General features: G+C 40.1%; 1 protein-coding gene across 5 annotated transcripts in view; it reads left to right on the top strand.

The window, feature by feature from the left end:
- The window catches only part of LOC122861691 (apoptosis-stimulating of p53 protein 1-like), a 46852-nt gene that overhangs the window by 13313 nt on the left and 8136 nt on the right, over window positions 1–25403 (top strand). For 2 of the 5 annotated variants that reach the window (XM_044166481.1, XM_044166479.1), the window contains exons 3-14: window positions 1050–1157; window positions 3428–3489; window positions 14504–14599; window positions 17118–17174; window positions 17518–17638; window positions 18027–18106; window positions 18213–18380; window positions 18510–18650; window positions 18814–19009; window positions 19423–19551; window positions 24755–24822; window positions 25185–25392. In XM_044166481.1, coding sequence (XP_044022416.1) covers window positions 1050–1157; window positions 3428–3489; window positions 14504–14599; window positions 17118–17174; window positions 17518–17638; window positions 18027–18106; window positions 18213–18380; window positions 18510–18650; window positions 18814–19009; window positions 19423–19551; window positions 24755–24822; window positions 25185–25392 — 1434 coding nt within the window. Of the gene's footprint in view, window positions 1–1049; window positions 1158–3427; window positions 3490–5059; window positions 5211–9601; window positions 10360–14503; window positions 14600–17117; window positions 17175–17517; window positions 17639–18026; window positions 18107–18212; window positions 18381–18509; window positions 18651–18813; window positions 19010–19422; window positions 19552–24754; window positions 24823–25184; window positions 25393–25403 lie in introns of those variants that run through there. The other 3 variants (XM_044166482.1, XM_044166478.1, XM_044166480.1) reach the window with 3 other exon arrangements.

Genomic DNA, 25403 nt, shown 5'->3' with positions numbered 1-25403 from the left:
AGCACATAATAAATGGTGTTGTGTCAAAGTGTTGCTGTTTGACGAGAGGCCATGCCTCAAGGCCACAAATAGCCTCACAACTAGTGTGTGTGTGTGTGTGTGTGTGTGTGTGTGTGGGTGCTGAGCCATTGCCTGTGTGTGTATTACTACTTTGGATTGATGTATTTTGCTGTGACAATATTGTTACTGGGTTTTTGAAAACCAACCTTTCCTTCTTTTCCATTTATTTTCTGCTTTAATCAAATAAATATGAAAATAATCACACATATAATTGATGAGTTTGGGTTATAGAGAAAGAATATTAATAATATAAATACATTTTTACAGTGTCAGCCATTACAGAAACCATTTCACACTTTTTAAGTTGTTACTCGTTGTCAGTCTTTGCATTAAAAGACATCATTTTCACCATTTGAGAATAATAGCGGGTTTCCAATTTTGTTTTCGTTTTTTGTGGGGTGGGTTAACCCTTTGTTTACATTTTGATCATAGGAATCAAAACATAATTTTAAGCTTTGTAGTGTTAAAATAAACCACTTAACATTCCTTTTTAATTTCCCCTTTAAGTTGCTTTAAAGCCACAGTATGATGTTTACGCTGAGTGAAATATTCAAACCCAAGACTTCATGTTTTTTATGGCAGTTGTTAGGCTGCACAGCAAGAGTTTGTATTGACTGACCTACTGGCAGGACAGTGGAATTGAGTTAATAGAAGCAGACAAAGTAGAATAATAGAAATCTAAAATCAAAGCCATCAAAAGGAGGTCAAAATAAGTGAGTTTTATGAAGTGTTTTACTAGATAATATCATTTTAACCAGCATAAGACGGCAAAAAAAGAGGGAATATCAAATCATTTCATTTCAGATAAGCTGTATAATTATTGATAGTAAATGTGAAAATATGCTGTTAAATAGGAATGTAAGTACTGGTAATTGAATGAATATAATCTAATTTATGAATCAATTCTTCCTGGCTTCTCTCACAATAAGGCACACTGTAGTAACTGTAACAGCTTGGCTAACGTTGTCTCACCCTCTGGCTCTTCTCAGAGCGAGTTCTCCCTCAAGAGTTGTTACTGATGGATCTTCTCCAGCAGTGGGGGGCCAGGAGGCCGGAGGTCAGCTTCTACCTCAGACACTGCCCCTCCTGGACGCAAGGTACAGCAAAACAAACATACATGTTGATTTCACCCAAACGTCTTACATGAGTTGAATATCTTACTTACAAGAACAGCTTTAAAAATTGATTTCTTTTTTCAGTATTGAGCATCATTCACTCACATGTAGAAAACACACACAAACACACAGAGCCAGTTGTGTGTGTATAAGGTTTTAGAGGCTTGGTCAGGGGCTCGGTCAGTAATTAGCCAGATAAGATGATTAGAGTTACATAACATGGACAGGGCAAATGTGAAGGGGAGTGGGGACAGAGATAAGGACAGAAAAATGTTTGGTCTGCTGCACAGAAATGTCAGATGTAGCCAAGGTAAATGGTTTTCTTTTCTCTGTTAAACAAAGACTGAATGAATGATTGTGTAACATTTGTGCATGTTAGTGCCCAAATCGTACAACAGCAGGGGCTGCCGCTGCAATAGCGTCACTGCACTGTAGCACTGGTGTGCTTTTGTGTCTGTGTCTGCTCCCAACCTCACCACCTGCTGGTGCCAACCCCCCCCCCCCATTTATTAAAAACATAATTATCATTCATTGTTATCTTATTATTATCATATGCTTGTGAACTTGTGAAGTGTATTCTGAATAATAAATTAATCATAACACTTTTTTAGCCAGCTTTTTTTTTTTTCAAGTCATAGAGGTTATTAAGGTTTTCCCATGTGTGTGTTTTGATAGTAGGTAAGTATCTGTATCTAAACCTTTATTTAAACCATTTATGCTACACTTGTTCTCATTCCTATCAAATGTTCTGTTAACAAAGAACAGATTTGAGCGCAAGTATCTGTCCCTGTCATTTTCTGTCCAGTAATAGTTCATAATCCAGCTGATCTGTAACTGGTGTAGGAGCAGCAGGGGAAGATCTAAAGTAAGATAAAAAATAAAAAAAAAATAAAAAAAGAGCAGCGGTGCATTTGGAGGCCTGCTGTGGAGAGAAGAGGCTGCTTTAACCCTAGTCCCACTATTTCTAGCACCAGGGACAGCCAAACTGTCGCTGCTGTTTGCTGCCAACTTGTGTTTGGCTCTTTACCTGCTAATATAAAACAACTTCTTAAACTAGCCATTTGCAACACTATTACTCTAATGTATTACCTCTAATTTAACATCATCTGCCCTCTGTGGCTTATTGAAGGTGCCCAAGGTGAGTTTACACCTCCCACACAAAGACATCACCTTCCTCTTAGTTTACACTGCTTTCCCACATCACCAAATAATCAGCCCTGCAATGGAGAGTAAAGTGTTCTTATTAGGATGAAACCGAGGTAATTAATGAGTCATAAGTGAATCCAAGCCCACCACAACTAATGACTCCCTGTTTCCATAAATTCCGTTTGATTTTTAACACAGTATCTAGTGTGATAGCTTCTCTATTAAATCTACAGTAATTAAATAACTGCTCAACTGAATGTAATTACTGTTTTAAGCTCTCTGTTGATTGTAAGATACTATTTCATCTGCTCAATTGAATGTTAAGTACTGCGCAGATTAAACCTGTCTGGTTTTAGTAGAATTAAAACAAATAATGCTATTCATAGATTATACACAGAGAGAAAGATGGAGCTATAGGCATAGATGAGATTGAGGAGATTCCACTTTTTTCACTCATAATTTAATGCATTTTATTGTTATAATAGCATTATTTTTACATTTTCTTTAAGATGCTTGCTTGTATTAGAAGCATATTGCCATATACAGTATAATGCCTGTGCAGAATCAGCCTTATTGCAATACCTTGTCCTCTGTATTTCAGTGCTGTTATGGCAGGCAAGTTGCCAACAACATCCTCTACATCCTTAGTAGGAATAAGAACGACTGAATATAAATGAGGACAGTGCTAACAAGGACACATAAACATAACAACACTTATACTTATGTCACCAGAGTACATTGTAGAATACTGAGACAAGAACCTGATTGATATGAAATATGTCAAAATATGTACGTACAATATGACAGTAACTGAAAATAATGTGCAATACATAAAAATATGAAATTTGATTTATATGCAGTGTAATGGAAAGGAAAATTAATTTTCACACCCCGAGGCCAATGTTGCCAGTCCATTTGTCTTTGAGGTAAGGCACACACACGGTTGAATGGTTAATTAAGACCAAGGCGCTCTCTCTGTCTCTCTCTCTCTCTTTCTCTCTCTGTGTGTTCCGCACTCTACCAGGCCAACTCGCCCCTGTCCATTTCATTTTTATTAATTTCAGTATCTCTGCTTAGATTTCTTGTCATTGTTCATTTATATGCAGGAAGTCAGCAGCCTTTGGAGCAGAGCTGGACCACAGAAGCAACAGAGAGTGCTAATGACAGGGTAGGTGGACACACACACACACACACACACCTGAGAGTGCAGGACAGGCTGTGTTATGCATCTCCAATTAGCAACATCAAATCTCAACATCTAGGATCTATTGTGCATATAAAGATCTCTACACTACAACACATAATGATATTGTTGAAAGTTTGTTTCCAAAGCCTTTATCCTAGTGTGAGATTTTAATTCCACACAACTACAGTATGTGTATATTTACACATATATAAACATATACTTTATGTACGGTGCTTTTAGAGCATGAGAAAGATCAGATTTACCAAATACTATTCACGTCCAGAATACCAGTCTCTTTTAGCTTTCAAAAACTAACTTAATCAAACCCTCTGTTTTACCCTTGAGATATGTTAAACCTATTGTCTACAAAAGCCCCCCTAAAGCTGCTCATACAAATAATCTTTCAAAGAATAGTTTGACACCACTTTAATACCTGTGCCTTAAATGTGAAGCTACAGCAAGGAGACAGTTTGCTTAGCTTAGCATAAAGACAGGAAGCAGGGTGAAACAGCTATCCTGGCGCCTGCCTTCGAAATAACCCCTCATAAATCTGCAACCTGACGTCTTTACGCCTCGGTTTTGGTATGGATGAAGCAAACGTGTGAACTAGTGAGTGTTAGAGGTGCTGGATTTTGTTACCTTTGAACAGAGCCAGGCTAGCTGTTTCCCCATTTCCTAAAATATCCAAATATTACTTATTTATTACTATTTCACTGCTGGTTGTGATATTTGTGGTACTTCAAATATACAAGTTTGTTACAAGCTTAATGTTGACTGGTAGCCACTAATAAAACTTATATCCAGTCTGCAGACAGACAACGGTGTTTGGATATTTAAATATTCTTAAACTAGGCTCATTTAAATGCACAAATTAAACATTAAAAATGTTTTGGTGAGTGCATGAGTGTGTGAGTATTCACACATTTACAGTACAATGTATGTGCACGTTTGTGTGTATGTATTTGCCTGTGTGTGTAGTCTAGTGGATTAGCCCGCGGATTAGTGACAGTGATTATTATAGTTCTCTACTAGCATGAACCATGTGAACACACACACACGTACACACACGTAGTATATACTCTATACATACAGTATAATTACAATATATTTACAGACAGAGAGAAAAAGAGAGAAAATGGGAATTAGCCTTTTACCACTAGCCTGACTAATTGCCATTAGCTAACCACGCTTTGTTTCGCTAGCCTGCTTGTTTTGTTATCTTCCCTACAAAATAGTGAGTCATATAGTAAAAAGAGCAGCTGACCTCATGCTAGCAGCTATTTTCAACCATGTCAGCTATTGTATTTAACCCCAGACGAGACGCTTGCTTTGTACATGTTGGTAAGGCCTCGGTTAGCCAGTCACTGACCATGTTTGCATGTGTGTATGTATGGGCGTATCTGTGTTGGTCAGTCTGCTGGTTAGTCAGCCAGTGTGTGTGTGTGTGTGTGTGTGTGTGTGTGTGTATGTATGTGTTGGTCAGTCAGTGAAGGTAGGATTAGCTTGGTCCCATGACATAACCAGGCTAAGAGGATTGTTAGCTAGCCAAACAGCTCCTCCTCCTCCTCCTTCTTCTCTTCCTCTCACCTCCCGCACTCCTTCACAGTCGTCTTGAGGTGACTGTCTTTCTTCGTCCTCTAGCTACCTTTTACATTTGGTTTCAAGCAAAAACAAAGAGTTTGAGAGAAGACAGGAGCTTGGGGGTGAGTTCTGGAAATGTGTTTTTTTTTTTGTGGGTGTATGTTTGTGTGTGTGACAATGTCTGCGTAAAGCTCAAAAAACGTGTGTGTGTTTCTACCCACCTTACACTCTTTTGCCTTCTTCTCACATCAGCTTGTTATACATAATAGAACAATTGAAAAACTGGATATAGGAGTAAATGTAGAGGTGACTTAGAAATATGTTTTATGTGTGTGCTTTACTTTCTTTTCCCTTTATGTTTCTGAAAGTTGTTCTCTGACTTTGTTTATGATCCAAACCACACTCACACATCAAACACACACACACACACACATTGGCTGACTGCTTGACAAGCAGTTTGTCTATGTGTCAGTGTGGGACTGCTTGCCATGTGTTTCTATGTGTGTGTGTGTGTGTGTGTTAGTGTCACAGAATCACAGGGTGTGTTTAGGTCAGTGTGGTCTTGTGAAAACTGGACGCTATGTGCAGGCAAGGTGTGGCTTCTTGGCCATGTGTGTTTGGACTTGACAGTGTTATTTTGTCTGTGTGTGTGTGTGTGTGTGTGTGTGTTACTGAGAGATGTGAATGCATGACTCCAAATTGAGGGTGTGACTCTTGGCTCTGTAATCATATCCAAAAGCTCTCACTTACTTTCTCTCTCTCTCTCTCACGCACACACGCACACACACACACACACACACACACGCACCCACCAGATGCAGTTTCTTCCCACAGAATGATGTAAAGATGACAGTACTTTTGTGTATATATGAGAGCGAGAGAATGACATTTTTTGTGTACAGCAGTTTTAGATTTGTTATTCATCACTCATCTCAATACTAATGTCATTACTCATTGCAGCCAAAATAGAGTCGTTTAATATTACTTAAACGACTCTGCAGAAATTCAGAAAAACGTCAGTCTTCCCTCCTGTTCTTTAACAGGAAACCAAACTGTGTTGATGTCATCCTTTTACTCAGAAAAGTAATATACTTTGACTTTTTTTAGCCATGCTAGCACCCAGGCCCAAGGGTAGCATTCATAGCACTGACAGTGAAGAGGAGCTGTTTTCCTTTGCTGTCCTATCCCAACATTCCCTCCTTGCCCTCCCCAAGACAACATCCTGTAAACCTCGCCCCTAACCTCAGAACGAACACGGGGACCATCGCACATTCTGAGTTAACCCACTCACATGCACGCGCGCGCGCGCACACACACACACACACACACACACACACACATAATGGAGTCTGTTGATCCAACTTTGTGTAACTCTACCCCATCCAGCTGTGTGTGAGAGCACTGCTGAGGGATATATTAAGAAGTCAGGTGTGTCTTTGTGTATGTGTTTGTGTGCTCTTGACATAACACACATGTCAGGGGTTGTGTTGATGTAGATTAAGATGAATATTTTCACTGCATGTCACCATTAGAAATGCCTCTGTAGGTTGTGTGATAGTCTGGGTTCAGGGACGTCGGCAGACTTGAATCACTAGATGTGACAAAAGTTCACGTTGGTGATGCTGTGATAAAGTTTTGACTACTATAAATATCACTCATACATCCAGAACATAGAAATGATCTGTTAGGATTACACTAAAGGCATTTATCGTTGAATCTTATCAGTGAACATTAAAATCGAAGGTTTTAGAAATGGAGGAAATATACAGGAAGTTTGGAAAGATTTGTTAATATTACGTGCTGTAGTTGTGGTAAAGTCCCTGTTTTGTTGAAATAAAACTGCTAAATTCTGCTGAAGGTGTTGCTGGCACTGCTTTGCCCAGGGACACTGACAGGACACATGGCTGTTGATGGACAAGCTGTCAGTGGTGGGGTTCAAAGATGTGACCTTTCAGTTACAGGATGGTCTCTGTAACCGGCGGGCCACCCTGCTGTGTGAGCGTTAGTCACTGGAGCGGTCCTGATAACAGAGTTTTCCCCTTTGGTTCGGTGCAGGAATGTCTGAAGGCTGTTATTGTAGATTAGGAGGAATATTTTTACTGGAGGCGTGCAGCAGATGGGAAGGGGATGGGTTTTCATTACCGATGGGACCCATGATCAGAACAACGTGTGTGTATGTGTGTGTGTCTGTGTGTGTGTACCTAGTATATGTGTGCATAACTCTGAGAACATATTCACTGTTGGGAAACGTAATACTCACACACTGAGAAGGTCAAATATCTCCGTGTGCTTCAGATTATAACCGTGAGTGCAACATATGTGAAACTGCCCAAAGACCTTTGAACAGCAGCAACATGAGATGGTTGTCTTTACAGTACAGTTATGGCAAAATGCCTTGAAATGATCTATTGACTCCAATACAGTGTCAGTCAGGTTTAACTGATAATAAAAGTATTAAATAGGGCTTCTTAAACCAAAGTTCGCATGTTGTCTTTAATATCCTGCATATTACTTTATATTTATCCTGTGTGAACTGTCACAGTAAAAGATTAACACACTGAATGTAAGGCATCAGTCCCACTAAGATACCTTAGAAACAGTGTGAAGAGACTTTTCTGTGTACCATGGTCTGCCACACTGATGGCATTGAGAATTTGCAACTGAAAAGCCTCTAAGCAGCTCTGCCAGTGTTGCCAGATTTGATTTGACCAAATAACCCAATCAGAGCCTTGAACCTGCCCCAGTTGTTATTAAAGTAGGCCATTTTTTGCTTCACATTGGAGAGGAGTTTTTCTGTCCTTTGTATTTCTGTCCTTTGTGATATTTTGTTAAAAGAACACATATGCACATTTGTGACAGCTATGCCTGCATATAGACAACATACTTATGGCCATTTCCAAGTAAATCTCTCGTACTGAAAGTCTTGGATGTTACATTAAACACCAGAAACTCTTCACTTACATCAACAAATGGAAGCGTTTATAAGGCTTTCATCACAGAGCTATTACACTGGAACTGAAAAAGAAAACTGTCCGCCTAGTTGAAGTGAACTGAAATGACATTAGGTTTTGTCGTTTTTTTGGCGGTCGAGCCTACCCAACTCACCCGTCAATCTCTTCTTCTTCTTCTTCTTAAAGTTGTGGCAGACTGGACACAGCGATGGCGTCCCTGTCAATCTCTATACTAATTGGAGGAGAGGAATAATTGATTCATTGGAATGTAGCCTAAAATATTTAATCAAGGAAAAGAAAGGAAGAAATTTAATCCTCACCTGCAGTCAGTTCAGCCAATGAGAGGAAACGTTTTAGTTGAATTAAAGAAATACGGTTCAGGTGCAGATTTTGTTCAATTAGATTAATGATATCAAACATGTTTACATCCTGTAAGTGAGTTGCAAAAGTAAAATTTTCATAAGTTTGGCAGAAGTGATTAAATAGGCTTCCTGAAAACACGACTGTAACACATCCATACATTCTAATTGTGACTATGCAATGTGCAAAGTCATCTTCATCACTCAGATGTCAACATGAAGCCAATGATGTGCAGGCAACACAAGGAGGATGTTGATGTGCTTTCATAGTTTTAGTGCTATATTGGCTAAATAAATACTACAGTTGCTCCAAAATGTGAATGTTTTCCCTTTAAAGAGCTGCCAACTTTCACAAAATCATTTTTAAGCCAGGGGTTTCAATAGTTTTAATGAATATTAATGTCCTTTGTGTGTAAATGTTTTTAAGGGCCTGAAAAGAGTCCAATTCTGAAGGGAACTTGAAAACTTGAGTAGTTCAAATCAGTTTCAGCCTTAAAAACTACTGAATATTAATGAAAATGTCATCCAATTTCAATACTATTACTATTAATAACACTACGTTATATTTAATCAGAAAATGATAATGAATCACTTTGAATAGTTCCACATTTTATGTTTGCAAATGCAAATTGCCCACTCACACCCACAGATGCCTGAACCCAGAACAGCAGCACTGGCAAAAACTCCAGTCTGCTTTTATTACTGGATGTGTGTGTGCCTTTGTGTGTATGTGTGTGTTTTATCTGGGTGAGAAAGATGTGTGTCTGTTTTCACAGAGTGAAAGGGAAATAAGTGACGCAGCAGTTCAGTCACATGTCACACAGTGTGTGTGTGTGTTGCAGAGAGTGAAACAGAGAAAAAGAGGATGATATGACGCAGCAGGAGTCAGCTGTTACTAAAGTGTGTGTGTGTGTGTGTGTGTGTGCGTGCGTGTATACGCGCGCACATACATGTCGTGTGTGTGTGTGTGTGTCGATGGACGCGTGTGGCAGGAGTGTGATCGCTGTGCACGCTGCCACAGCCATTGATCTGCCAGCATCATCATCATCATCATCATCATCATCATCACTGTCATCATCTTCCTCATAGCACACATCTGGAGCAGGAGGCAGAGGTTGATTGAGAGCAGCTAGTGCCCCATCAGGCTGTGGTGCAGTGATTTCCCTTCTGAGAGAAAGTGGGAGAAAGAAAGAGGGAGGTGTGATGGGGGGGGAAGGGGAATGTCGCTGCAGCAAAAAGCCAGCTGCAGAGGGATGACAAGGATTGGGAGAAAGAGAGATGAAGTAATGCAGATATAGAAAGAGATGGGGATTAAGAGGGATCGAGAAGAAGGAGGGGTGGAAGGAGATAAAGAGGTAAACAAAAGGATGGAGGGAGATACAGAAACAGTGAGATGATGGAGTGTCAGAAGGAGGTATAGAAAGAGAACAATAGCAGATAAGAGGGAGATATAGAAAGATGGAGGGATAGAGAAAAAGAGGGAGGTATAAAAAAGGATGCAGGTGATGACTTTCCCTCTGTCTCATAGGTTTACATGTTTGTTTACTGTAGTAAATGAATGCAGTGTCACATTAGTGGGCTTTACACGTCATATGAGAACACACCAATACCAGAGAGAGAGTTTGTATGAGAGAGAGAGAGAGAGAGAGAGAAAGGTGGGGGGGCCAAGCAAGAGAGAGAGAGAGGGAAGAAGAGGGGGAGAGAGTGTCGTAAATCACAGCACATCACAGCGGACGAGAGGGAAACTTGTGATAAGGATTGCTCTTGTTTCCCCCTTCCAAGCTTTTCTCTTAGCCTCTGGCAACATTTTTCTATCTGAAAGCATAAAGCTCCGCCGTTTCTCTGAGAGGCTTGTGAGGATGGAGTGGAATGAGGTGGATTTGGTGCAGGAATTTACTGTTGAAGGACAATGCAGCAAAATTAAAGTCCGCTCCTGCAGGATCACATGGGACAGCCTGCAGGTAAATACAGCACAGCGGGAAGCTGATAGAAACTGCATGTTAATGTTAGCCGGGGGCATTCTGCAGGATGTTGTACAGGATGTTAACAGCATGAGCGGCGGAATACATGACACCGTTGTTAAGTGTCAGGCGAACTGTTAACTTTTCAGTAGCTGCAGGATGCATGTCATCATTACAAAGATTAGAAAGATAGACATGTCAGAACCTAGAGGATATAAACTTTATTGACAGATAATCTCAGGATGTCACACTACTGGCCAAACTGTTTTGACTGACAAGTGATCTTCAGTTCAACCGAAGACAATCTTTCGGATTAAGGCTTTTAAACCAAGCAAGTCAGCAAGATAGTCGAGGGTGTTTACAATACAAATAGTTTTACATGTTGTATTTGGATTTTCAAAGCCACATATCTTTAAAATGCTTTTTAGGTTTTTAGGTTGATGACCAAGCTTTTTCCGGCTCCCCATTAAATGTAGTTTTGAAAGCTCCAAGATTCAAGGATTTGTTACCAGGTGCAGCTTAAGTTCAGTGGAGGGTTTGACAAAATTCTGTTTACTCACCTTTTTAATGCATCTTTATAATGCAAGCTTGGAAGCATAAAGGCCATAAGGATTTTAATCTTGCAACCAACTTACTTGAAAATTGAAATACAGAAGATCATTTCAAGTTGTGCAGCTTGACACAAGACAAACTTGATTAGAAATGTGTTTTCAGGCTTTGCAAATTCCGACAGAAAATTGTGTCCAATATTAAAAAACATTCAAGATGAAATTCAGACACCAAAGTTCAAGCTAATAATAAAATTTAAACATCTGGCCTACCGAGGAGCAGTCAGACCTCTGTCCTCTCAGGTTACGTTCTGCCAGTCATGTGATACAAGAAAGAGTTCAGATGAGGTCAGATGAGTGACTACAAAACCCAGACACTTCATTTTTCAAATTAACATCCAGACATTTTCAAAGGGGGAATTCAGACCACATGAATCCACATAGACGGTTTTCAATGTAAAATATTTCAATGCTATAAATTCAGTTAGAATTTCAACATTCAGTATTCAGAAGTGGTTCATTTTCACAATTATGTATTTGGCTTCTTATAAAATTCAAATTATTGGGGCCTTTCTTTGCTTCCATACAAATACATCAGCAAGTGATTGTATCAAATTGAAATGAGTTGTGTGATGATACATGAAGGTTGTCATTGCCTTATAATGATCACTGTCAGGAGTTCACATTTTACTATTCTAATCTAATCTATTAACCACTGCATCACTGCTCACAAAGAGTCCACAAATTAACCGTGATGTTGTAATCATACTGGCACTACCTGGTCTCCTTTAAGTTGACAGCACTGGACCAGAGTGCTTCAGCAGGAGATCATTTTGTGTCTGCAGACTCTTCATAATGCACATCAAAGTGAGGATCTGCAGAATCCCACAGGTCAGCAGTTAGCTAATGACATGTGGCACCACTGACTGGAAAACCAGTGTAATGTTCATAATGTAATTGTCTAAACCATGATGTAGTCTGCGTTATGTTGGAAAACTGTGTCTGCATTATGTTTTAAAGAATTATGTAAGTCAGCCTGAAGGCACCAATGCTGTCTCAGTCTGTATCAGTGTCATTAATCACTGATACTGATATTTAGTATAGCGCTAATGCTGCCAGAGTTAGAGCTTCCATTCCATGAGACGTTAAATGGTCGGCGGGTTTAATTTGTTTCACAGATTTGATATCTAAGAATTGCCATAACCCTCAGCGCAGTTCAGGCTAATGGAGTTTTTCATCAGTTCCTCCCTGAGTCATGGGATTAAAACTTTTTTGAATATTTAATAAAATTGACTGAAGCCTCCAGTTCCTTTGAGACCATTGCTCTCTCATCTCTTGCAGAAATTGAGTTTTGAATGAAGTCCCCCGTAATGTTGTTCAAGCCCTGAAACCTTAAGACCTAGACCCCTTAAATCCTCAACTACAGGCTCTATAAATATCTCCAGCTTCCATTTTCAACTGATTTTTCAGAGCAGTGTTCAGAAGTAACTAACCAAGTTCATCAGGTTTTTGATGAAAGTTCTGTTTTAATTTTTAATTTAACATTGTATATAGTAAAAGAGGCACTACAACATTGGTTATGCTCATTACTCTTGCTTCAAACTTGCTTTCTCCCATCACAAAAAGAAACAACTACTTGTGTTAACTCTGGGGTTCCTCAGGGTTTTATTTTAGGCCCCTTCCTGTTTCTATTTACTACTTTAGTTGTTTGTGTGTTGACTCAACTGTAGTGTATGTTTTGATCCTGTACTTTGTGGTGATGTTGTATTTGACCAGTTATGTTGGTAGGTACGCGTCCTGTATCTCTGATGCGTTAAAATCCGAAAAGATGTAAACTCACTGTTGATGCTTCCAGGGGACGCACCATATTTTTCCCCTGATAATGCTAACGTACATTGTGAACAACAAATTTGTGTTGAAATCTTAAAAATAAACAAAAGAAACCTTGCTGTCAAAAAACCTGTTTCTTACTGTCTGCGCATATAATGTATCTCTCCAGCACCAAATGGGAAGCAGCAAACCGGGTAATTATTTTCAGTAACGACTGAAAAAACTCCTCAAATACCATCTCACACACACACACGATAGACGGTGAATCCACCAACCAGCACATATTATAGTGAGAAATCTTAACTTTTTAAACGTTCGCCTCTGCCACGCTCTTCTCAGACTAAAATAGAGCAGCTAAACAACGAAGGCTGGTAGCGAGTTGAGGCACAAAATCCAAAATGTGAAGTATGGAAAGTATGTAATTATGGAAAGTTTATCTTTATGGATTATATTGATGCCAAATTGACAAGAAGACTTATGACACTTTTTATCTTGTGTTTCTAGAGTTATGTGTTTTAGCGTAAACGTAAGGAATTGTTAATATGTCATATTTCTAAAATGGAGTTTGGCGTAATATTTTCCCTGGAGCGCGGAGGGAGCTTCAGTTTTATTCAAACAGCTAATACTGTATGTAGCCTATATTTTTAATTTTTTGTCACCACTACAGAAACACTAGATAATGGCTAAAGGTTGTATGACGTTAACTGCGGTTAGTTTACAGTCTAATAATGTGTGTTTGTATTGATTACTGACGGTGGCTGATCAGGCTAATTGCACTCAGTTTCTAACAGCAGTATGCAGTAAATTAGAGCAACAGTTGGTGGCGGTAATGCGCCTCTAAGCTGGTTTGCTAACTGCTGCAGAAGAAGAGAGTGATAAGAAAACATGGAGGAGGAGAGTAAAATTGTAAATACAGAGCAGGAGGAGTTGTTTTTGTTCGTATGGAAGTTCCAAATAAAAGAATAAAAAAATCAAATGTGATGAAGTACGGTACAGTATGGTTATTTTAAACCATTTCTTAATTGAATTTACAGAACAAGCACTGTATCGTGATATATACCATTACTGTGATATAAAATAACATAACCGTAATAGAAGATTTTGGCCATATCGCCCACCCCTACTTCACTGCATACTGAAAATCAATGTAACAGACCAGGTGCAGTGTGTGTGTTTGTGTGTGTATGTCCATGAATATACACAATAGCAGGATGTGGCTGGGCAGAAACCTTCCACTGTTGTCTGCTAAAGACATTTCTCTCCCCACCCCGACCCACCCCCTCCCTCACACACATCATAGAAATGTTTGTTCTGAAGAACATCCACAAACACAGCTACATAACGAGCTGTTCTGGTGTGAGCCCGGTTCGATAAAACACTCCTCTGATACTAAAATACAGGACAAATGATCAGTGTGATTAGATTTTTTCCAGCTGATGTTGATGTCTGTGTCACAGCCCTGTAATGACCAGGGTAGATAGGATTCCGGCTATTTTCCCCGAACCAATACTATAATTCTGTCACTCTGCCAAGGCCACCAGCTGTTAGCCTAATAACATTTCTGTAGCACGCTGAGGGCGCTCTATGACCTTAAGTGTGAGGTGATATGTGTGTGCAGCTGTGCGCTGTACGCTAGCATTTATCTCCTGTCACTGTCTGGGTTTTCATCTTGATGATTAGAGATACACTGGGGAAAACACAAGCTTTTTCTATGGACATACTGTATTAATATATGTCACGTTTTGTGTGTGTTCTCGTATGTGTAGGTTCCCCGTGTGGAGCTGACCCTCTCTGAGCTCCAGGAAATGGCCACAAGACAACAGCAACAAATAGAGGCTCAGCAACAGATGTTGGTCGCCAAGGTAACTCATGCACGCACACACATACACACAGAGCTGTTGGATGGATTGACTGTCAGTTAGTGTAAGGTTATCTACATTAGAGTCTGTCTGAAAAGGTCAGATTTAAGGCCCCAGGAGCTACGACCAAGGAGGAATTTGTGTGTGTGTGTGTGTGTGTGTGTGTGTGTGAGGATCATGGCTCATACGTCTTCCTTGGAAACAAAACATGTGATCCAGGTCAGGGTTTAAGGACTGGCAGGAAAGAACAACTCCATTTGAGTCAATAGATCACCATTCACCTCCAGGTTTTGTGTGACAACATTGTTGTGTGTGTGTGTGTGTGTGTGTGTGTGTGTGTGTGTTTCATGTTCTTATATGCCCCTGGGGACTTTAACCTGAAGCACACTAACCCATGCTTTTTGAGGGTTAAGACTTGGTTTTAGAGTACAGGTTACAATTAGGTTAAGGTTAGGGTAAGGGGCTAGGGAAAGCATTATGTCAATGACTGTCCCCCACGGGGATAGTGAAGGAAACGCGCGCACGTGTGTGTGTGTGTGTGTGTGTGTGTGTGTTTGTTTGTGAGCGAGAGATAGAGAGACACAGATCGTGGCTATTCCCACACTAGGAAGGGACCTTTGAGTTGACAGGAAATGAGGTCATCAGGGAGCCACAGCTGCTGGGAAGCTGAAGCAGAATTGTACTCCAGGAAAAAGTCAGAAGGGCATGTCAAGAAAAAAAAAAAAAATCTGATTCTTTTAGTCTCTCCAGCCATTTGATGAAGTGTCTGCTTAAAAGTCTAAAGTGAAGAAAAAGGCTTTCAGTATGAAACTATTTTCAACCACCAACTTCGATTTGGCCACTTTCAGTTTTTCAAGGCCAACTGTGGCACTGATGTTTTTATTTGGCAACTGTATGCTGATATTCAGCATTTTTAAAAGCAGCCATTTCCCTGCTAAGTGATAGCTGTTAAGTGTTTCCTTCCAGTGTGTAAGTGTTGGAAAAGGCTGGAAAAGTCTTCCAGCTGCCATGCGGAAGCAGTTTCCTTCCTCGCAACATTAATATAGTACAACATGGACTGACGACTTCCAGGAAGAGTCCAAAACACAGCTTCTGCACCGGCACCTACCGCATGCACTTTTACTTTTGCACTGTCTAAACAAGCTACTGTTATGTAACGTGTTATTAGCGTGTGTTTTTGTGTGAATGAATGTGTGTGTGTGTGAGAGAGAGACACACAGGTCAGCTGTACTACGCACCAGCAGAGAGAGGTGTAAACTGCCTCAGTCAGCATCACACATGACAGGCCTCTCTCTCTCTCTCTCTCTCTCTGTCTGTCTATTCCTCCACTGTAGGCTATTTGCTTTATAATGTGTGTATAGATGCATGCATGCAAAATCATGGTGTGGTGAATGGGTGGCAGGGTGTTGCATTACACTGTTAGTACAAGTATGACATTTGTGTTATTTATGTAAGTCATTGTGCTAATAAGGGCTGTCTAAGACAATACAGTACTAATAAAAATTGATGTGTTCTACACCTCTGAGCTATTCTGCCATCCCTGTATCGCTGACGAGGACCCTTAATATTGCTGCGTCAGCATGGTGTTAAATGTCTCATGAATAAATAAGTGATAGTGCTTTTGAGACATAATAAGTTCAGTATTTACCAAACTGATTAGCTGTGTTAAAGGCCCTGCGCACCCACACAGGTGTTTTCATTTACTGGCTAATTAAACCTGTAGTAAGGTTGAAGATGGGTGGAGCTATGTACTGTACGTGATGTCACAAACTCTATGAACTAATCTATTTGTATAAACTATCGATCAATTGATGATCACTGATGAGAACTTTGATTAAAAACAAAGCATTTAGAAACAAAGCATTTTTCTGGGGGGGTTTCCACCACATAGCTTGTAAGAAGAAACACATGTTATGTTCCTGGCTATCATTCTGTATTTAAAGCCCATACACCCATGGGTATCATTTATTGAGGATTCATTTACACCCCAAAACTCAATATAAGCAGACAACCCCATAACTTTCATCAAATTTTGATTCCAAATGTTGCTTGACCCTTATTGTAGCACTGAAAGACACCATCACCTCTTCTCAACTGAGCCCAGCCCGCTTCAAAACAGTGAGAAAAGTAAGGACAAAAACCACACAAATACTGAAATGTGAAATAATCAAAACGGTTCTAACTAACTAAACAGAAACATTTTGTGTTCATGTCGGACTCCATCGCTCTAGTAAGTAGTTGATTGAGAAAATAGGTTTTTCACAGCCTTTAAGTGAGATGCTATATTTGCCTTAGAGGATGAGAGGAGGAGGAGGAATGTGGCCTCATCCATTTTGAGTTCTAAGCTAGTTATTGTGGATAGTAACAAACAAACTCGCAAAAATTGTTTCCTGATGAAAGAAATGTTAGTGTAGCTAACTGGGGTCATGCTTGTACCATCACAGGGTCTGCACAACTGGAAATGTATCTGGAAATGAAGGAAAATTTTATATGTTCTCACCTTTTTTTTTTTTTCTTCTAGGAGCAGAGACTGAGGTATCTTCAGCAAGGAGGCAGATCTAACCAGGGACAGACACAGGTGGGGTCCATATGTCTGTCTGTCTTCTATAATGTTCTATAAGGCACCAGAACATATTTAAGGCTGAAACACTTTATGTTACATATTTACTGTAGGGTAGTCAGTCATGACACGTTTTTGCAGGCTAACCCAGAAGTTAGCTCCACCAAGGTTTATTGGTCAAAGCCCCACTTTAAAAAGTCTACACTTTAATCACTTGTGCTCACAAGGTAACTGTTTATTCCACTCAAGTTATGGAAACACAATTATTTTATTTTGGTCACATTTCAAAAGCGGACTAAAAATGAGATGAAAATGCAAATGGTTGTTAAGCTTGTGTCTTTTCTTCTTCTCTCTTCTTTAGTCTGAAGCTGAGAAACTGCAGCGGCTGAAGGAGCGAGTGGAGACTCAGGAAGCCAAGCTGAAGAAGATCCGAGCCATGAGAGGACAAGTCGACTACAGTAAACTGATCAACGGAAACCTCTGTGAGCCCAAACACACTAAGCTAAGCACACTGCAGAGACGATGAGTATGGCTCACAGGCACTGCACTTTATGACTACATATTAATAGTATAATAGTGAATAGTGAAATAGTCCTGCTGCTACAGCATGAGGGAAGCCTGTGCAAATGTGGCTGAAAAAATATTTGACTTGAAGGTGACTATTTGAACTTAAATGTCACGGCCACTGTGTCCTTTCCAAAAGTAAAGTGATATAGACCAAATATCTCTGGCTCTTGTATATATTGCTGCAGATGTGTGCAAACATTGAGACAAACTTTAATAGGCTCAATTAGTAAACAAAGGCAATGGCAGTGTTCTGATTTTAGTCTAATTTGTATTTCCTGGCCCTCTCCTGGTTTCCGCCTCCAGCTGCAGAGATTGACCATGTTAGCAGCCTGTTTCAGGAGAAGCAGGCAGAACTGCAGTCTGCTGTGGTCAGAGTGGACCAGGTAACGTTTGTCACCGAGGTGGAGTGCGGTTTCACTGTAACAGTCAAAATCAAGCAGAATCGAGTTTCAGGTGAGTTGTTAAGTTCTTTTTAAATGGTTTGACCAGTTGACCCAGCAGCTGGAGGATTTGAGGAGAGGACGCCTTCAGCTGCACTCTGTTGCACCAGCTCAGGGGGCACCCACCGGGTCCCAGGGTGCACCCACTGGCCAGAAAGGATCCCCCCTGTCTGGTCCTGCAGCCCTGGAGCTGAGGAAACTCTACCAGGAGCTGCAGGTATATCATCTCGTAATCTCATTCTTTCAACGTTAGAAAGCATAAATACAAATTAACACATTCAAATGCTTTTGTTTTGTTTTTTTTACAAAATGGAGTGTGTAAGACTTGTAATGCTGTGTGTCTCAGGCTCGTAACCGTCATAACCTGGAGCAGAGCAGCAAGTTGGCCCAGAACAAGGAGCTGCTGAACAAGAGGAACACCCAGGTGACGGTGATGGATCAACGCATTGGAGACCTGAGAGAACGGCTGCATAAGAAGAGAGCAGAAGTACGTAACTCTTATCATAGATTTATTTTATTTTTATTAAATTTTTTTTACAAATAGTAAGTATTTTCCCTAACAACTAATCAGCTAATCAAGCATTTCTCTTAACAGTTGGTTTAAGGCTGACAGTTACTGTAGGTCTAATCCCGTCTGTCTCTCTCTTCAGTTGAGTCGTATGAATGGAGGAGGCCCGTCCTCGCCTCAGACGTCTTCCCACCCAGGTGGTGGAGTTTCGGGTCGAGTAGCGGCTGTCTGCCCCTACATCCAGGTTCCAGCGGAGGGGAGACAAGAGGCGGGGTACCCCGTGCCAGCTGACCCACCACCCAAACCCAACCCACTCAGCCACATCCGCTCCCTCTCAGGTTGGTAGATTTTCCTAATTTTTTTGTTTGATATTTTAAGACACTGTACCAGACGTGGATTAATTTGTTTGCCATCTTTGACTTCAGAGTTTCTAGCTGCACTGTCTTATATCTCTGTCTGGGCTCTAACTTGCTGTCTATTTCCTTTTCCTGTCTGTTGGCTCCTTCTTTTCCTTTTCCCTTGTCTGTTGTTGTTATCTTAAATGTGATGTGTTAATGTTATTGGTGGTTTTTGAGATTATTGTTTTGTCACTTGTTGATGTTGTGGTGGTGGTTGCTGTTGTGACTGTTCCTGTTTTGTGACACCATTATGATGTCATCATGATGATGTTCATGTTGATGTTGTTTCGGTGGTTGTTACTGTCGTGGTTGGTGTCTTGTTACTGTCTTTCGTGGTGGGTGTGGCCGCGCAGACGAGGACAGGAGTGGCGTCAGGAAGCCTCCCAGCCAATGGAAAGTGTCAGATTTAGACATCGTCCTGTCAGAGCCCACTGAGACGTGGGAGGGACCTCGGTCCCCTCAGGGGGGCGACAGTAACAACAGTGAGTTCCTAGAAGGCGCTAGAGAAACTTACTCACCACTGGCGATAGATTAGCAGAACCTGGTTCCTCACTGCTTCATCTGCACCTTAAGCTGTAGTGGGTCTGTTAATAGTATTTTCTACATGTTTCCAACACAAATATGTTTTATTGAGCCTTTATCCCATTTTCTTAGTTTGGGCTGAAAAATCGAAGGGTGCATTCAAACCAAGAATACTGTGCAGTGTCTTTGTCTAACTATACAGAACAGATGGTTAGGAGAACATAACTGAATCAGCTACAGAAAATGACCTCAAAATGTAAGGGTCATGTGCATAAGGACACAGACATGACATCTGATAGCCAGCAGCTGCTCGGGGGAAGCCCAGCATAAGAAAATAAACTGAGGTCAAACCACAGTCTGGACTGAGACTCATATTCAATTATTCCTTCATGTCTTCCTACCTGGTGTGAGGAGGTAAATTGCAGTAAAACATTCATCATCTTCAGCTACAGTTGAAAAGTTAGAATAGAGTTAGAGCCAAGCTAGCTGTTTCCCTTTGTTTCCAGTCTTTATGCTCAGCTAAGCTAAGCTAACGTCACATGGCGGTAGCTACATATTTACAGTACAGACATGAGAGTGGTAGTAATCTTCTCATCTAACTCTCGGCAAGGAAGCGAATAAGTGTATTTCCCAAAATGTCGAACTATTCCTTTAACGTGGCACATTATTGAATCTAGTTAAGAATCACACTAACTTAACTTATTAGTGTCAACATCCATCCACATGGTTGACTGAAGATCACTTTCATTCTGCGGTATGCCAGCCAGACACTTGCTTATAGTAATATATGATAATTGCTTATAGTAATATAATATAAGTCTTGCTTATAGTAATATATCAGTACACCCAGCAAAACATTGCTACTTACTTAGTTTAACTACTGGGGATAATTGAAATGTCTTGAACAAGCGTTGATACAAATCCCATTGTGTTCTTGAATGCCAAAGCAAATGCCACAGCTCTATTTATTGTCCCAGCTTATGTAATGTGGAAAACACATATACTTGTAAATCATGTCAACAGTGTACTGGGCAGGCAGGCACAACAAATCAATGAAAGGAAGTCTAAGGTACACTAACTTGTAGCTATATACGGTCTGTATACACTGTGTGTGACTGTGTCTGTGTGAGTCAGATAACGAGAGATTTTAGGTAAGGGGGATGTGGGGTCGTGGCAGCTGTGGTTGCTGTCATCAGAGAGATTAAGGCTCTCTAACAAATGTTAACACTGAATATCTATTATATTGTATGAATGCTAATACAGTACAAGCATAGCAGTCTACAGTATTCTTAGAGCAAACACAAAGTACAGCAAGGAATTCCATTTATTCCCTTTAGCATTCGAATACAAGTGAATAATTTATTTATCCATTGAAAATGCTTAGGATTGCGAGAAATGGTTTCATATTGCAGTGACTTAAACTAATATTTGCTATAAAGTGTTAGCAGGACCCAAGAGTTAGTGAAACAAAAGCTCTCTTTTTGAATAATCCCATGAGGAGGCTTGGTTAATGACAAATAGGAAAGGCTTCAAAAATCCTGATGCTTCTGTTTTAGAGAAAAAAATCCGATCTCCGGTCAGTGTTGTCTCCCTGTGATACGATCGGTAGGTGCAGCTTGATTGCAGTACATAGTATTACATTTAGTATATGATAAATATTATATTTTTGATTTTGTTGGAACAGTTTGACATTTTGGGAAATGCGCTTATTTGCTCTCTTGCTGAGAGTTAGATGACAAGACTTATACCACTCTCATGTCTATATGAATATGCTGAATGTGAAGATACAGCTAGCAGTCGATTAGTTTAGTTTAACATAAAAACTGGAAACAGCTAGCCTAGCTCTGTCCGTAGGTAACAACATCCACCAACCAGCACCTGTAAAAGTCCACCAATTAACACAATATATATAGTGTTTGTTTAATCCGTAAAGTTTGCCATTTTACAGGGGTTATGTGCTGGATTGGTTCTTGGCCAGGTTCAGCCTCCTGGAGTCTTGTTAATTAGTAAGCTTTAGAGGTGCTGATAGGAAGATTTTGTTACCTTTAGACAGAGCCAGGCTATTGAGTGCTTTCAATGTCCTCATCTAACTTGCAGCAAGGAAGCGAGTAAATGTCTAACTATTGCTTTAATCCTAACTAAATGTAATGAGACATGTTGATCAGATTCCACACATTATACAGTAGTACTTAAATATGTTTAATTGTGTTTTCTTCTTATTATTGAGACTTTCACTCTTGAGTTTGTTCTTTGAACTAAATTATATTTCAGATGCTCTGAAATACATTGAACATTACCTACATCTATCTATCTATATCTATACATACAGTATATACACCTATCATCTTCAGTTCAAGAATGCAGATTGACGTTCAAAAACCCACATTAGATGTTACCTAAAGAAGACACTTGAGTAGTGATGAGTTTGATAGGCTTCTTAAAACCCTTAACCTAACCCTGAGCCACCCTTTGTTTCTTGCATCACGGCGTACTGTGATGGTGCCAGTGCTGTAAAATCTACTGTCCTTCCTCTACAACACTGAGTGACTCCTTCTAATCTGGGCTCTCAGGCAGATCGCCAAGCTTCCACCTCGCACAGAGCTGACTGTTTCCTGTCGTGACTGTTTTCTTCCTGAGGGTCAGCAGGTCACAGCAGCAGTCAGCAGGTTACACAGCACAGCTTACTGACTTCAGGACTCCCAATAGTTAATCAGTATTAGTCTGGTATGTGCCAAAACTGTGACCTGGCTGTGCCACCGAGAGCTAGCCTAGGCCAAATGGTTAGGTAACAGCTTTGACAATGGACACTGAATTGTAGCTGTGACATGTAGCGAATTTTAATGTCCCACAATGGACTAAATTTCAATTATCTTTAGCCAGGCTAGCGGCGTGGCTTTAAGCATGGCAATGTTGGTCTGGTCAGTTGGTTGGTTCACCACTTTGAAAATATCTTTTGTAATAACTTTGGTGATCCCCTGACTTTTGTAGTGCCATCAGGTCAAAATTTGAATTTGTCCAGACATTCCCATCAGCCTCAGCGGTACTTTGTTTTCAGTGCTAATTAGTAATTGTTAGCATGCGAAGACGCTAAACTGTGATGTTGAACATGTTAAACATTACCTGCTAAACAACATAACCATGTTAACAGTGTCAGCATGCGGATGTTAGCATTTAGCTCAAAGCACCACAGAGCCGCTAACGTGGCTGTAGACTCTTAGTCTTGTTAAATATTTTTTTCAGCATGTTCACACAGAGACATAATAATATTATTATTGTTCTGTATGAAAACTGATAGCTGCAAGATTCACAAGGCTATTCCCTTTCAGCAAGTCTTTAGTTTCTATGGAAGTAAGGTGAGGTTAAACTGTTGTGAAACTAAGACGGTGTGTTGTGAAACTGTAAAACATTAAGCTAGTTAATAAACAGTGGATCAAGATTTACTGACTTCATCACCTATTGGAAGGATATTACACACTCACAACACAAACTAGAAACATATTTAGCCCTAAACAGACAGTATACTGTGGCAGACTACCTAACCACAGTAATTGATGAGAAGAGTGACCACAGACCTGGCTGCCCAGAGAGGACAGGCTGTGCTGTGACAAGGGAGCTGTAGAGACAGAATTACATTTTCTAACAAAATGTCAAAAATACAGAAATATTAGGGAGGAATTCTTCCCAAGATTTGAAAAGAATTCCCCCAAATTCAGAAGTCTGACAGAAAGGGAGAAATTACCCCTCCCTCTGGGGGAAAAGAAAGAATGTGCAGTGTTGGCTGCTAAATATGTCACTTCCTGCCACAACAAAAGAGCCAACCAGTAGGAGATACTTGTACTTACCATCTTTTTTGAACATTACTATATATCTTACTTTATTTCATGTATTTATTTCATTGTCTATTTTGTTCTATTAACTAATATTGTTAATCACATTATTTTAAAGTATTTCTGATTCTGATTTTGTTAAATTCATTCCTTTCATTCATTGTCTATCATAATCAGTATTGTGCTTTGGCAACACATGTCAAATATCATGCCAATATGCCATTAAAGCCTATTGAACTGAATTGAATTGAATTGACTGACCGGCATTGTGACCTTAGTGTTGCATTGAACTGTGCCAATTAGTTATGTAACACCACCTCTGTGGGGACAGAGGCTGGGTTAAACTGCTACTTTTCATAACTAGCAGGCTTCATTTTCCAAGAGCTTAGCATTTTAGCACAGTCAGTCAAGTCAGTTTTAAACCTTTAAGGCAGCAGCTTTCTGTTGTTTGGGGTTTCTGAGTTCTTCCCCATGTAAACCAACAAACTCACTGTAATTCTTCTGGTAAAAATAGCAGAGCAGCACCCAAAAGTCCCTAAGCACACTATGACTGCAATTGTCAGTTACTATGAATGTTTGTTTTTTTTAATCATCAGATACAGACGTTACCATGACAACAACTACACTACCCATACATTTTGCAACCAAGCTCATGATCAGAGATACTTTAGTCCCATTGCTGTACTACTTACAGGATGCTAAACACATGTTTGCAGTGGAGAACACACTGTAATCACCGATCTGAACGTGTAGAGTAGTGGTTAAGCAATTTAGCGCTTGTCTTGTTGCATTACAGTATTTGCTATGTGGAGGCGAAACAATTGAAAGCCAGTCTTGTAAGGTCAAATTAAAAATAACTCCATGACTTGGAGTCTATTCCAAATATTGCATAATTGTTATGTGGTACTAAATAATGGACCAGTTCACTTCAGACCAAAGGTTGTCATGTGCATATAAAGGTTTATGTTGTTCTTGGAGTAAACTATATGTATGCATAATAATATATTTATATTTTAGTCATTTGTTTTGCCTTGTATGTTTGTATTGTGCCAGTGGAGTGACACACTGTAAATAGTAGTGTAAAATATGTAGGCGAGTATTTTGCATCCAGATCCCTTCCAACCTCTTCTCAGTATAACAAATGAACTTACCTTCATACCAACGTGCCTCCTGCTCTCTGACTCTATCTCACCTTTCACCCACTTTAACATACATGGTACTTTGTCATTTTCCTTTCTGTTTGTGTCTGTCTTTGCCTCGTCCTCTCTTTAATTGCCTTTCCTGTTGTAACCTTTGTCCCTTTCTCAACACTTCCTCTCTCTCTCTCCCTGTTTAGCTAATGAAGCATCATGGCCTAGCATCAGTAAGAATGTGTCAGATTGGAGGACCAACAGTCCAGAACAGGTACTGTACTGTTTCTACACTAAACATGGGGAGATAATAGTGAAAGTTATCGTCACAGTAGTCATTCTCATAAATTCTGTATTAGATTATTTGAAATGATATTGAATGAATGAAATTATATTATAGAGACATTAAAATATTTTTCATTATTGCTAAGGGCCTCCTTGAGGCCATTTTAGGGCACCCTGGCTCCCACTTTGAAGACCAGTACAGTAAATGACTGTGTGAACTTTTCAAAATCTCCTTCCAAAGTAGACAGGCAGGTTTTCACAGAAAAATTAGGTTATGCAGTCAGGCTTTAGAAAAATCGGTTTCAAATTCTCTCTCTCTCTCTTCATTTCAATGTCCCTCCCTCCCACCAGCATCCGTCTGGTTATGGTACCTACCCCAGTGCCACCCACCAGGCGGCAGGGCATCACTGTGCCACCAGCTCCCTGCCACGTTCTGCCCCTGGTACACTGGGCTGGCCACGATCCAGTGCTGCAAATGCCACCTCATCCTCCTCTACATCATCTTCCTCTTCGCAACAAATACAGCAACGGATCTCTGTCCCTCCAAATTCAAGCCAAGGTAATTTAAAG

The sequence above is a fragment of the Siniperca chuatsi genome, linkage group LG15 (assembly GCF_020085105.1).
Source record: "Siniperca chuatsi isolate FFG_IHB_CAS linkage group LG15, ASM2008510v1, whole genome shotgun sequence".
Lineage (NCBI taxonomy): Eukaryota > Metazoa > Chordata > Actinopteri > Centrarchiformes > Sinipercidae > Siniperca > Siniperca chuatsi.
Note: the sequence above shows the minus strand (reverse complement) of the source record. Positions and strands in the feature narration are given on the sequence as shown.